A 13,428-nucleotide genomic window follows, 5' to 3' on the forward strand; every position below is an offset into this window, starting at 1 on the left:
TGTGATCGTTACCAGCGTCCCCTTACTGGCACTTGTGCTGGTGGAACGTGAAAAAACATTTGAGCAAGGTTGTTGCCAGTGCCGCTGGACTGGTTCCTGTGCAGGTGGCACATAAAGTACACCATTTTGAGCATGGCCATTGCCAGTACCGCCTGACCAGCCTTTGTGCCAGTGGCACATAAAAGCACCCACTACACTCTCGGAGTGGTTGGCGTTAGGAAGGGCATCCAGCTGTAGAAACTCTGCCAAATCAGATTGGAGCCTGGTGTAGCCATCTGGTTCACCAGTCCTCAGTCAAATCGTCCAACCCATGCTAGCATGGAAAGCAGACGTTAAACGTTGATGATGATGAAAGATGTCATCTCTAAGACTGCACCTTCAGTGCTACCTAGGTGGACTTTACCCCATTTTAGAAATCGAAAGCAGCAAATTAGAAAATTTTTTTTTAAAGAATTTGTTTCATAGTTTTCTTTGAACTTCCAACAAAATAACTGTGGAATTTCCACTAGTTCTGCAAGTGTTGATTATTCTTGTATAGCAGCATTAATTTATTGATCTTTATGACACTGATCACCTTTATAAACTAAAGGTGTTTGATCCAAAAGTATCTCATGCCACTAGTAACATTATAAGTTTCTTTCTATGGCATATTGATAATACAAGACAATAATTTTATTGCCACTAATAATACTGAAACAGTCATCCTTGGCAAGATTTGATCTGAAAGGGACTTAACTAAATTCTGAGAACATTTATTTCAGCACTCTATCTCGGGTCATACCACTACTTTACTCTTTCTATGAAATAACAGCAAGCAAGAAAACAAGGGTGCCTATGACTTTGGATTCAACATTTTAAGCTGCATGATTAAGCTGTTTGATTTATGAAGCTTAGTAAGACCAAAACCTGCCTAAAGATGTCACTGCACTGCTAAAGATCAGACTACTCTTCATTACATTTCATATTCAATTAACTCTTAGTGGAGTCTCTCCTGACATTTTTCATCAATTATTATCGTCAATTAAAAATCATTGTTCTCAACCCTAAGGGTATTATTTTAATTAGTTAAAATATACCAGTTTATCATATCAAGTATACTAGTGTTCACTTTATCATTTCAAATTAGTATTCAACTGCTTTAAACAGTAAGATTCTTTATAGATAAATAGATCAATAGAATGATTTCTCAAAATAAGTGATATTTCACTATATCTTGTAGGTATTTTATAATGGTTAGAAGAATGCCTTGTTTTCTGACATTTTGATTAATATCATGCAATCATATACAGATCATTTAAATGCAGTAACTTTTGTACCTTCTTTAATTCAATATATACAGTATATGTACTTGAAACAGTAGAGATCAAAATAGCAATTGTTCATCATTTGTAATGTTTTTGTACTCACAAACATGGAGTGGCATTCATTGTGGGATTTCGTCTTGGAGAATTTCTCCTTAAAGAACTTCTCCTTAAATATGCTCTGCTAAAAACACTTGATTCAAATATCATCTACAGACATCAATATTTCAGTATGATTTCCTAGCTAGCTCCAGATGTCCAGGGTATTATCTGTGACTGAAGAGGGGAAATTACATACAAAACACTTGTGTCAGACAGTCTGCTGACATCACTCAGAGTTTGTTGCATTTTTTTTAATACTAGTCTCTAACACTCTTTTCCAAGACTAAATCACATGTGCCATTTTACATTTGTGTGTACATAAACGTATAATATAATCATTGATATTATTTAATATCCATACTAAGGTCTGCTTGGAATTAATTATGCAATTCTGGTTCAATGCTCCTGAATATGTTATGCAATAACCTGCTTACTGTGATTTAAGTGATGGGTTAAAAAGCACTGATGATGGTGCCACGTAAAAAAGCACCCATTACCCTCTGTAAATGGTTGGTGTTAGGAAGAGCATCCAGCTGCAGAAACCAAACCAAAACAGACTATGGAACTTGGTGCAACTCTCCAGCTTGCCAGCTCTTGTCAAACTGTTTAACCCATGCCAACATGGAAAAGAGACGTTTGATGATGATGATGATGATGATGATGATTTCCATCTAAATCTAGCAAGCTCTTTAAATGTTCAGTTCCAATGAAGATATGTACTATACACACATGCTTTACTGATCTTAGTTTAGACACAAAGGTTCCTCTTTCAATTTCATATGTGTGTGTGTGTGTATATATACATATATATATATATATATACACACACACACACACACACACACACACACACACACACACACACACACACACACACACACACACACACACACACACACACACGCATGCATACACACACACACATATATATATATATATACACACATACATATATATATATATTTATACACATACATACATATACATATATCCAGTAATAAGATGACTATCAGATCAAAAGATAACGTAGATTAATTATCAAAAATATATTCCATTTTTAAAAATGATGTTGATAGCAAAACAAAAAAAATCTTATAAACATGTAAAAAAATATATTCTTTCTAAAAATGTCTATTATTGAAAAGATTTCAGATTAATATCTCTGTCATCTCTTACATTATCATATTCCTCATTGTTAGTTTTTCTGTTTATAAAACTTTAAGATTATCAAAAGCAATACTGCCTTCGATGGTACTTTTAATAACCATGCTTGTGTGAGCCATCTTCAGTTTCATAATTCATATTATTCATTCATATTCTAGAATATCAAAAATGTACAACTATATAATCAAAAAAAATATATATAAAATGGGTATATATAAATGTTTATGAATGAAAATATCCTTTCATGCTAATTTGAATTTTCCCTTCTTTTTATGCTCTTCTTATCAGGATGATGCTGTTGCTAAAGTAAGTTTTAAACAATCTGACAGACCATATGTAAATGGTGATGGTTTTCAATTGGTGTTTGATATTCTATAGTCGTTGATGCTACCGTTGTTTATGTTGTTTAAAAGTTGTATTTTTTCTCATATTATTATTTTTTTTCATTATAGTAATTTACATTTGGCTTTATCATAACTGTTTAAATTCTTAAGTTATGGGCTATTTCATGAAAATGCATGGCCAATTTTCAATTACTATTCAGTTTCTTTCTGTTTCTTTCTTCTTTCGTTGATTTCTAGATTTCAAATATAAAATACTTTTGAAAATGATTACCATTTTTGCTATAAAAAGCACAAAATCAAAAAAAAAAAAAAAAATCAAATGATTTCATTAAATAAACTAATTAACATATTTTTGTAATTATTTATTAGGTTTGAAATGAAATTGACCCTGTAAATAGCTTTCAACAACTGTAGACATTTAATTATAAATCTCCTTCATTTATCAAGTTTAGTTTTGTAGTTAAAATTTTCATTTACAAAATCTCTTAACCCTGAAATTTTGTACTTGGAGCCTAACTACTTAAATTTCTCATCACATTAATCTCTAATAAAATTCCCTTCATAGCATTTCGTGCATTCTAAGCTCAGACCTTCCTTAGGTTGGCTAGAAATAACAATAAAATACTGGGATCATTATAATTTAACCATTCCTTCCTCCCCAAATTTCTTGCTTTGTACTTAAGTTAGAAACAAATATTTTCTTTTTTTTCCTTAATTAAAAAACCCGGAATTAAAAGAATGTCTAAACTAAAATTTTATGTTCAAGCCCAAACTAAGTAGCTTGTGATAATCCTCCATAATTTTATATCAACTAATCAAATTAGCGTATATATGACAAAACTCATGTGCCAGCAAATTTTATTCTAGTACAAATGAAATCACACAAGCTTTGCATTCATTATCTTTTGGTATTCACTATTATTGTCTGCATGTTCTTTTAAGTTAGGAATTTTTTGTTTTGTTTTGTTTTGTTTTTCTGCTGCAGTCATTTTCATTTAAGTTGGGGATACAGTGCTTGCTTCTCATTTTTATATTTGGTTTTGAGTCTCAGTAAAATCATTGGTGGTTGGATTTTTCTTCTTTCTATATTTCCCAATCACTATATAATCCTCATGGAGGCGCAATGGCCCAGTGGTTAGGGCAGCGGACTCGCGGTCGTAGGATTGCAGTTTCAATTCCCAGACCGGGCATTGTGAGTGTTTATTGAACGAAAATACCTAAAGCTCCATGAGGCTCCGGCAGGGGATGATGGCGAACCCAGCTGTACTCTTTCACCGCAACTTTCTCTCACTCTTTCTTCCTGTTTCTGTTGTACCTGTATTTCAAAGGGCCAGCCTTGTCACACTCTGTGTCACACTGAATCTTCCCCCGAGAACTGCATAAAGGGGTACAAGTGTCTGTGGAGTGTTCAGCCACTTACATGTTAATTTCACGAGCAAGCTGTTCCGTTGATCGGATCAACTGGAACCCTCGTCGTTGTAACCAACGGAGTGCCAACAACAACACATATAATCCTCTTTTGTCTAAGCTTAAACGAAAACAATGATTGACAAAGCTATGCTCATGAGTTTTAGTTTGTCAGCCAATGGTACAGGTATGGCTGTGTGGTTTAGAAATTCAGTTCATAACTATGTGGTTCCAGTTTTGATTCCACTGCATTGCACTGGGTGTGAGTATCTTCTACTATACTCCCAGGTCAACCAAATCCTTGTGAATGATTTTTAGTTGACTGAAACTGTACGGAAGCCCATCATATATATATATATATATATATATATATATACATCTGTGAGTGTGTCTTGTATGTTCTTTCATTAACACTGTTGAGGCAGTGGTGACATTTGTTTGTCTTATAGCTTGATGGTTTGCTATACAAAGACCAATAGATTAATGAACCTCTCTTGGAAACTGCCCCTTCCTTGACAATACATAAGGGTCAGTATCAGTAAAGCCATCCAGCCATAGATTATTGCCAAAGACATAAAGCAGCAATGGTGATGATACTTGGCACCAAGGTCTATAGCATGTAAGGTACTTTGATAACTTGATAAAACAAAAGCTTAATCCTTTAGCACCCATATTATTGAGGGTTGAGAGTTTTAGATTTACCTTTTACTTGTTTCAGTCATTAGACCTTGGCCATGCTGGGGCATCACCTTGAAGAGTTTTTAGTCAAATGAATCAACCCCAGTACTTATTATTTTAATCCAAGTATTTATTCCATCAGTCTCATTTGCCAAACTGCTTTGTTATAGGGACATAAACAAAGTGACACCAGTTGTCAAGCAGTGCTGGGGGACAAACACAGACACAAAGATACACACACATGCACATATATGTAGATGTACTTATATACAGTGGGCTTCTTTCAGTTTCCATCTACCAAATCCACTCACAAGGCTTTGGTTGGCTCAAAGCTATAGTAGAAGACACTATAAGGAATATAATTAGGATTGGTCAGCTTGAATGAATCACTTCCTTCAGAAAACAAGACTTAAGTTATCTTCAATGCTAGAAAATTAAAAAATATTCAACTATAAACTTTTAATAAGCGATAAAACTTAGTTAAAATAGTAGTTTAAAATAATTAGCTAAAACAAATTGTATAAGTATTACAAAGATTTCTTGAAAAGAGTAACATTATCTTGTTTCTAAAATCAAGAATTTGAAAGTGTTTTTGAGATATATTTGAGTTTTGAATTATTTTTATTTATTAACTGGTGTGGGCGTTTTTTTTATTTTGCTCAATATTTTGAAGCTTTGTCTGTGGGAATGTATGGTTTTTTTTTGTTTTTTTTGCGTCTTTGCACCTTTTGTATCTGCACTGAAATACTGGTTTGCTGGTCAAGTTTCCAATTTTTTTTTTTTTGATGTGTTTAATTCGGTTGAATTTTTAAAAAAAATTCAGATGACTATATAATAGTCTAATTGTAAATGCTTTGATTTCTTAAAACGACCTGTTAAATTATATAATTATTATGTCAAAGTGAACTCATGTTCTTAGCTTAAAATTATGTTTATAATTTTAACTAACATAAATATGAAATCAAAAGTATTTAAAGAATCAATATTGGAAAATATTTTATATTTTCAAACATAATTAGAATTACAATACTACAATAGAATTTGTTTGCAATAAAGAATGTAATAGAAATACATACATGTGTGTTTTTAAGACTAGAGTATATTGCAGATGGTTATTTCATAAAAAGTATATAAAAATTAATCTCATGTATAACAGCTAATAAATGCTCTGTTAGATCAAAAATCAATCTACAAAATACATAAAGAACATTGACAGTTCTTATGGATGAATTTCAAAATGTGGTGGCAGAAAATATTGTATTTTTATATTGTGTTACTTGAATTCTGTGATTATATTGCTGTGCTAATTTTTTTCATTTTTATGAAATAGCTGATATTTAAAAATGTTTTTGTGCATGGATTCAGTTTTTGTTTTATTTTTATTTTTCACAACGAATGTGTTTGTTTCATTACTAATAGTGACCTTTTTTGTTTTTTGTTTTTTTTGTATAATTTTTGCAGGCAGAAGCTGATTTGAGAGTAGCTCAATCTGAATTTGATCGCCAAGTTGAAATTACCAAGCTGTTACTAGAGGGAATTAGCAGTACACATGTATGTATCTCCTGTTCTCCTGTACTTGTTACTTTTCATATAGAGCAGAATTTTGAGATTTTTCTTCTCATCATTATATCATTATCTCCCTACCTTTTCTATTTATTTAGAATTATTATTAACCACATATAGAGAGGTGTGCAGTTGGGAGCAGGGTCTTTTGTTTCCATAGTAGTCATTTCTGATCATTAGTAAATTTTTTATAGATAATATTAAACACATGTATATATGTTTTTAGTTTAGATCGCTTACACACATGCATGTTTCTTAATTCTATAGAAGCCAACACATTGCATTGTTTTCTCTATTTTGTATGAAATCTGAAAGTTATTCACATAAGCTGTGAATAACTCAAAATAATGAATGTTTTGAAACGTATGCTATTTATAGTGTTCGATAATCATTTTAGCTCTGAGCAGTAGTTGAGGTTTTCTCATAATTTACCCTCACCACCACACACCGACAAAAAACTATTTCCTTTTTCTTCCCGTGAATCATTAAAAAATCTCTATATTTTTAATGAGAAATTTCAATAAAAATATTTTAAAATATTCTACTAAAGGAAGTTTACTACTTTGAAGAATATATAAAGCATTTGAACTGTTTTTGATATTATTTCTAAATTGCTTACGGTTCTAAAGATCACATACTTTGTTTAAATCTTAAAGAGGAAATTATTATTTTGAAATGGATATTATTTACATATCAAAATAAATTTGAAGAAAAATCAAAGCTGAATGTTAGGATTATTTTTGTGACATTGGCAAACGCTTAAAGCATTATTTCTAAATATTATGATGTATGAAAATGTGTTATTAAAATATGTTGATACTTAAATACATATCACTTTGTTAAATAAAGTCTGGTTGTGTGAATTTAATATCTAATTGGAAAGCATTTTCAAATTCCTTTTGTGATTTGAAATTATATTAAACAGTTTATAATTGGCATTTTAAATGGATAATATCATCTTGTCTGTATAATGTGGTTTCCAGTTATTTTAAATATCCAATTAAGAGATTCATTGCTTTATTTTTCTTCGAGAAACAAAGTCTGAAAAAGTTGTTTCTTTAACATAGTTTTTTAAAAAGTTGTTTATTTATCTCAAGACATCACATGATTAATTTAGAAAAGTTAATTTAATTTACTTGATTTAAATGCATTTACTTTAGAGAGTTACCTCATTCAGTATTTCTTCCAAACTCTGCAAGTTTGTAATCTCAAAAAGAAGTTTTTGGTAATTGTTATTTTAGTAATACACACACCTGTTATAGTGCGTTATGTTGCATGACCAACCTGGTTGAATAGATGTTATTTTGCTTCAGAAATACAGTTTCACAAGTTCAATTGAGGCTGTTAAGACAAATATTCTTTGACTACTCTGGGTTTTTTTGTTTTTTTTTTTGTTTTTTATAGATCTTATCATATTTTGTCTCTGAATTAACACTCACAGATAATATCAGTTTGTGTTGAATTCATTTTTCTCTGTGTATACATTTATTCATTTTTCCCTCAGACTTGCACAATTCACATTTCGCTGTATCTGTGGATTGCAATTTTTGTCACATTTTTAGTAGCTGCCAATATTAATTTTAAGATACTCTTACCTAGCAGCTCTTCACTCCATACTTGTCAAGCTCAGTGTTAACTAAAATTGATATGCAGAGGTTTCTTCACAAGTCTTTTCTATGCTTCAAACAAATTGTACAAGACATAATTATCAAATAAGTAATAATAAGCAGTACTTTCTTTTCAAGTGCAGTAGCATTTAACTTACAATTTTATTTTATGATTTAACTCATATATATATATATATATATATATATATATATATATATATAGGCAATGCTATTTTCAGTCAGGTGTTGCTCAATTTAATTTTCTTTTTCTTTCAAGTTTCTTGTATTAAATTATCTTGCTTTACAAAATGGATTTCTAAGTTATCGCTCAACTCGATGAAAACCTTATTAGCTACGGTATGTTAGTTTTAGTTTGTATTTTCATCTCATTTATTAGAATGCAGCTGGTCCCAAGATTTTTCAGTTTCTTTTTAATCAAATGTATCAGTATTTAATTTGAAGTAAATATTGATGCAAGTCTAAAGGTATCCCAAGTTTTAAACTCACCAAACACAACACACTGTAAGCTTTATGGTTGCTGAACTCAACCACTGCCATAGTGCAGAAGCCTTAAAACATTGATTAAAATATATTTATACTTTGAATATGTTTACATCTCCCCAGCTAATTTCTATAGTCCATATGCTGTATACTGCTTCCTCTTTTTGTGTGTGTGTGTGTGTTTTTTTTTTCTCCATGAAAATTGTTGATGTGATGTTTTAACATTTCTCAATTCTGTCATTGCCAGAAATAATTTTACGGGTAGCGGGTAAAGAGATTCCAGATTCACTTGAAGTAGAATGGGTCTCATCAGTTTTAGAGTTGGGTGGCCCATTTAGGATGGTTAATATCATTCAGAACGCCTGCAGTGATAATTTTTATACACCTTTTCAGAACCATCCAATATGAAGAAATTAAATAGTTGTAAGTCAAATAGGAAAAGAAAATATATTCCTTTAGATATAATTGAAATTAGTTTCATTCTCTGCACCTTATCACTTGTTTATGTTCATATGGAGGTATTCAGACATATACATTTACACAAACATTTTTCACTACCATTCCTTAACAGCTGTCACTTCTTTTCTTTCAATTGTCATATTTTTTTTTTTTTGAAGACCTTATGTGCATTTGTGCAAGCTCACACTCATATGTGTAAGAGTGTGTATGTGGATGTGTCTGTCTGTTTTAAATACTCCATCTTTACACACCACTGTCTGTACATCAATCAACTCCCTTTGGCTAAAATCTCACAAAAATGAAAGTACCCCTCGCATATTCAGAAGTCACTTTCAATGAAATATATTTAAAACATATTGTCTGTAGTGTGTAAATAAATAATCATTGCTGTTAATTTATGATAATTTAGGAATCTGGAAGTAAAGTTCAGGTATGTATTGCCTTAGTTGGAGAAACCCCACTGTTCAGTTTAGGTAGATCAAAAGATTACAGATCTACTCTGTGTCTGCTTTGTCATGCTTTAGTGACACTTTTATTGCCTGTTTGCCATAAAGTAACTTTTTTTTTTTCATTTATATTTATTTTATCAGTTTCTTCGCCCCATCTATGTCTTAGAAGTTAAAAAAAAAAACATTGTGTTCCTTGTTCACTTGCCTTTTGTTGTTTGCTGTCTGTTGGTGCTGCCAACTTTAATTAGTATAGTGCAATTTACATTTAATATAATTCAGTTGTCACTTATTTTTTTTTAATTCTTGAGTAAATAAGCAACTCTTTAGGAAGTAACTTCTTATTTTGTTCTATAACATGTTTTTCTTATTTACCCTGGCACAAACTGAATGCAATGGGCCTACATCTTATGGTTTAGTTTACCATTGTAGATACCTGTGTTTTTTTGTTTTGGGGAGTTTTTTTCCGATATCTTTCTTATGTGTGTGTGTGTGTATTTAAATATGTATGTATATATATATATAATCAATCAATTCACTTTGATTCTTAATTTTTATGCACTGATCACTTGAGTTAGTTAGCTGTCATTAACATTTTCTCTCACCACAATAAACACAGAATTCTTGTTATGATTCAGTTTTCTTTTTTCATGTTTAAAATGAATATTTATTTTCTTGATCTCACTGAATCAGATGTATATTTGTTGTCTAAATAATGTATCCAGCAATTTGGGTTATTTGCTTTGGGCTTTTTTTTTTTTTTTTCTATCTCCCCTAATACAAAATCTTTTAAAATTCGTTTGTGACTACTCTTAATGCTGTACTAATGAATTTCCTTAAAAGTTTTACCATCCAAAGAATTAGTGTTGTTATGAACACAATCAACCTGGTTTCTTTTGCTTCTTTGTACTTTTCTGTATCTTAGGTATATTTCTTTCATATATATATATATATATATATATATATATATATATAGTTGAAAAAGATGCTAAATTAAATAACAGCTAGAAACTAGTATTAACGTTTTCTGCTATTTTAACTTCTTAGGAATTTTGTTGGATCTCCTTTTTTAATTTGGTCTTTAATGTTCTTTACTGAGTGGTTAACTTTCATAGATCTATTCCCTTTTTTCTTCTTTTATAATCTACAAATTTTTAATGAAACTCCTGGGCCATGGCACATTTGTGTATACTGCATATGGTCCATAGGTGTGTTTTGAGGTGAGTCAAATAAAATGCCAGGGTATTTAGAAAGTTTAACTGTTTTGAATGCACTGTACAAATGCATTTGTGCTAGTGCACTGCACTTGTGCATTTCTATTCCTTTGTGGCAGAGTGCAATATCTGCACTAATTTTTCTTTTTAAAGCCATTTTAATACTTGTTTCTTTATAGAAAACATTTAAAAAGCTGATGGTGGGCCATAACAGTTTTAGTACTTGGTTCCGTGTTCTGTAGATTGAAGAAATGGTTGAAAATCACTAATATAAAAAATTAAGAAAATAATCTAATGATTATTTTCTTGATTGTTTGTCTTTTAATTGGCTGCTTTTAAGCATTTAAGTTGATTACTTTTCAGTCTTTGAATTGAGTTTTAGTGTTATTGTAATGATTCATATATAAAAATATATATCTTCCAATCACAGAGATTTTTTAGGGTTTTTTCCTAATTTAAAAGGAAGAAGTGATAGAGGATGGTTCTTTCGTTAGTTATTGTAAAAACTATTTGGTTGTGTTTATAAGTAGAAAAATTCTCTGAATGTTAGGCTATATTTTTATTAACAATATAGATGAGAGATAAACCACCAAAGGATTAGCATGGCCCATGTAAGAATGGCTCACAAATTCATGAAACATTTCATTTTTTTTTTTTTTTTGGTCCCAAGTAAGACTTTAAACTGCATCTGGTAGTGGGGCCTTGGTATGGGACTTCCAGTGTTTTGAGGAGTGTCTTAGCCATTATTGTTCTCAGGTCTACTCTGACCCAGAGTAGTAGCACCTGTTAGGATTCCAGCTACTGGCATGTGCACTATCCCCTCTTCAAACTCAGGCTACATCTCCTCTGATAGTTGGTGGCGACTTGGTTGGTGAAACCTCTGCAGCAGTTGACAATTGACAGCAAGATGGGCTGTGACTGAGGACCACATGTGAACTTGTATTCCAACAGAAACTCTGAATACAAACTCTACACCTCAACAATGAATCATAATTACAAGTACAGTGTCTGCACTGTCCAATGCAATGCCCTCCCAATAGGGCATTTGTCAAATTTGCTGGATTGATTTTTGAGCTGCAGGCAGAAACACTCATTTGCCTGCTGGAACATTAGGGCCAACGGTCAGATGTGCTCAGCATTCATGAGGGATGTGGTGAACTTATTGGTCAAAGCTGGCTCAATCCACATGGATGCTGATGCAAGTACAAGTGGGTACCAAAGGGAGATCTGCTACAGTCTGAACACAAATACAGAAGGGTTTCACATATGTCATATAGTGAATTGACAAAAATTTTATCAATTTTTTAAAATTTACTGTATGATATATATATATATATATATATATATATATATATAAGGATTTACTTTTCATAATGAGATAAAAAAAACCCCCAAGGCTGTGTATAATATAGAACATTTATAAATAGGTCTTACAGCTGTTTCCAGGATATTTATTATATACCTTCATCCGAGATGGTGTAAGAGGATGGTTAAGCAATAGTTAGTTTAGATAAGATAGGAAATAGAGAGTGAATGTAAAGATACTGTATTTGTAAATCCATTGTTGTTGGAGCTTAACTATGGTCTATCCATAGCACTTACTCAGCATTACCTGAAACCTCTGGGTCTAATTAACACCACTATCGCTTATAACCTATATTTATATATATATAAAGACCCTGTAACTTTATTGATTGGTATTGTCATTTATACAGAATGTCATACAAGGCCATTGTTTTATACTGTCTTACTAATAAATCAAAATAGAAACTTGTAAATAAGGGACAGTGAGAAAATCTATTCTGTGAAAGGGATTTCTTTTTTTACTTATTTTTATTTGTAATTATAAATATCTAATGTGTATAAATTTTCATGAGATAACTTATGGATAAAAAAAAAAAAAATGACATTGTTTTATTTGGCACCTACATGTTACCAGTTTATGGCTTGTTGAACTCATTGAGATTTCAGTGTTTTAGTTACAAATACCATGCAGTGCTATGACCAATATTATAATCTTCCAGCCAACTGACTGTTAACAGTGGCATGCTGTTACTTTGGCTAACCTGTTTCCAAACACCTAAACTTCTGAGAAATCTTATTTGTTGCAATGAAGTACGGAGTATTTAATTCAGTGTTGAGGAAATTTTGTTTTTGAGTATGGTAAGATGTCTAAAAAGTTCTATGACCCTTTTGGTTATTTTCGTATAATCTTTTACTCATTTACTTGTTTCAGTCATTTGACTGCGGCCATGCTGAAGCACCACCTTTATAGTCGAGCAAATCGACCCCAGGACTTATTCTTTGGAAGCCTAGTACTTATTCTAAACACACCAGCATCGGTTGTCAAGCGATGCTGGTGGGGACAGACACACACACACACACACACACACACACACACACACACACACACACACACACACACACGACAGACTTCTTCCAGTTTCCATCTACCAAATCCACTCCCATGGCTTTGGTCGGCCCGAGGCTATAGTAGAAGACACTTGCCCAAGGTGCCACACAATGGGACTGAGCCCAGGACCATGTGGTTGGTAAGCAAGCTACTTACCACATAGCCACTCCTGTGCCTATATTATCATTCATTTTATCAATAAGAATAAGTTGAGTTCACTTTTATATGT

The 13,428-nt window shown here is 31.8% G+C and overlaps 1 protein-coding gene across 8 annotated transcripts in view; it reads left to right on the top strand.

Annotated features, from left to right (window-relative positions):
• Positions 1-13,428, top strand: part of LOC106869469 (endophilin-B1) — a 169,922-nt gene that overhangs the window by 116,321 nt on the left and 40,173 nt on the right. For 2 of the 8 annotated variants that reach the window (XM_089347792.1, XM_052965627.2), the window contains 3 exons: positions 2,856-2,873; positions 6,458-6,547; positions 9,536-9,556. In XM_089347792.1, coding sequence (XP_089203918.1) covers positions 2,856-2,873; positions 6,458-6,547; positions 9,536-9,556 — 129 coding nt within the window. The remainder of the gene's footprint in view (positions 1-2,855; positions 2,874-6,457; positions 6,548-9,535; positions 9,557-13,428) is intronic. The other 6 variants (XM_089347794.1, XM_052965629.2, XM_089347793.1 and 3 more) reach the window with 3 other exon arrangements.

The sequence above is a fragment of the Octopus bimaculoides genome, chromosome 2, assembly GCF_046866305.1.
Source record: "Octopus bimaculoides isolate indiv1 chromosome 2, ASM4686630v1, whole genome shotgun sequence".
In the NCBI taxonomy this organism is placed as follows: domain Eukaryota; kingdom Metazoa; phylum Mollusca; class Cephalopoda; order Octopoda; family Octopodidae; genus Octopus; species Octopus bimaculoides.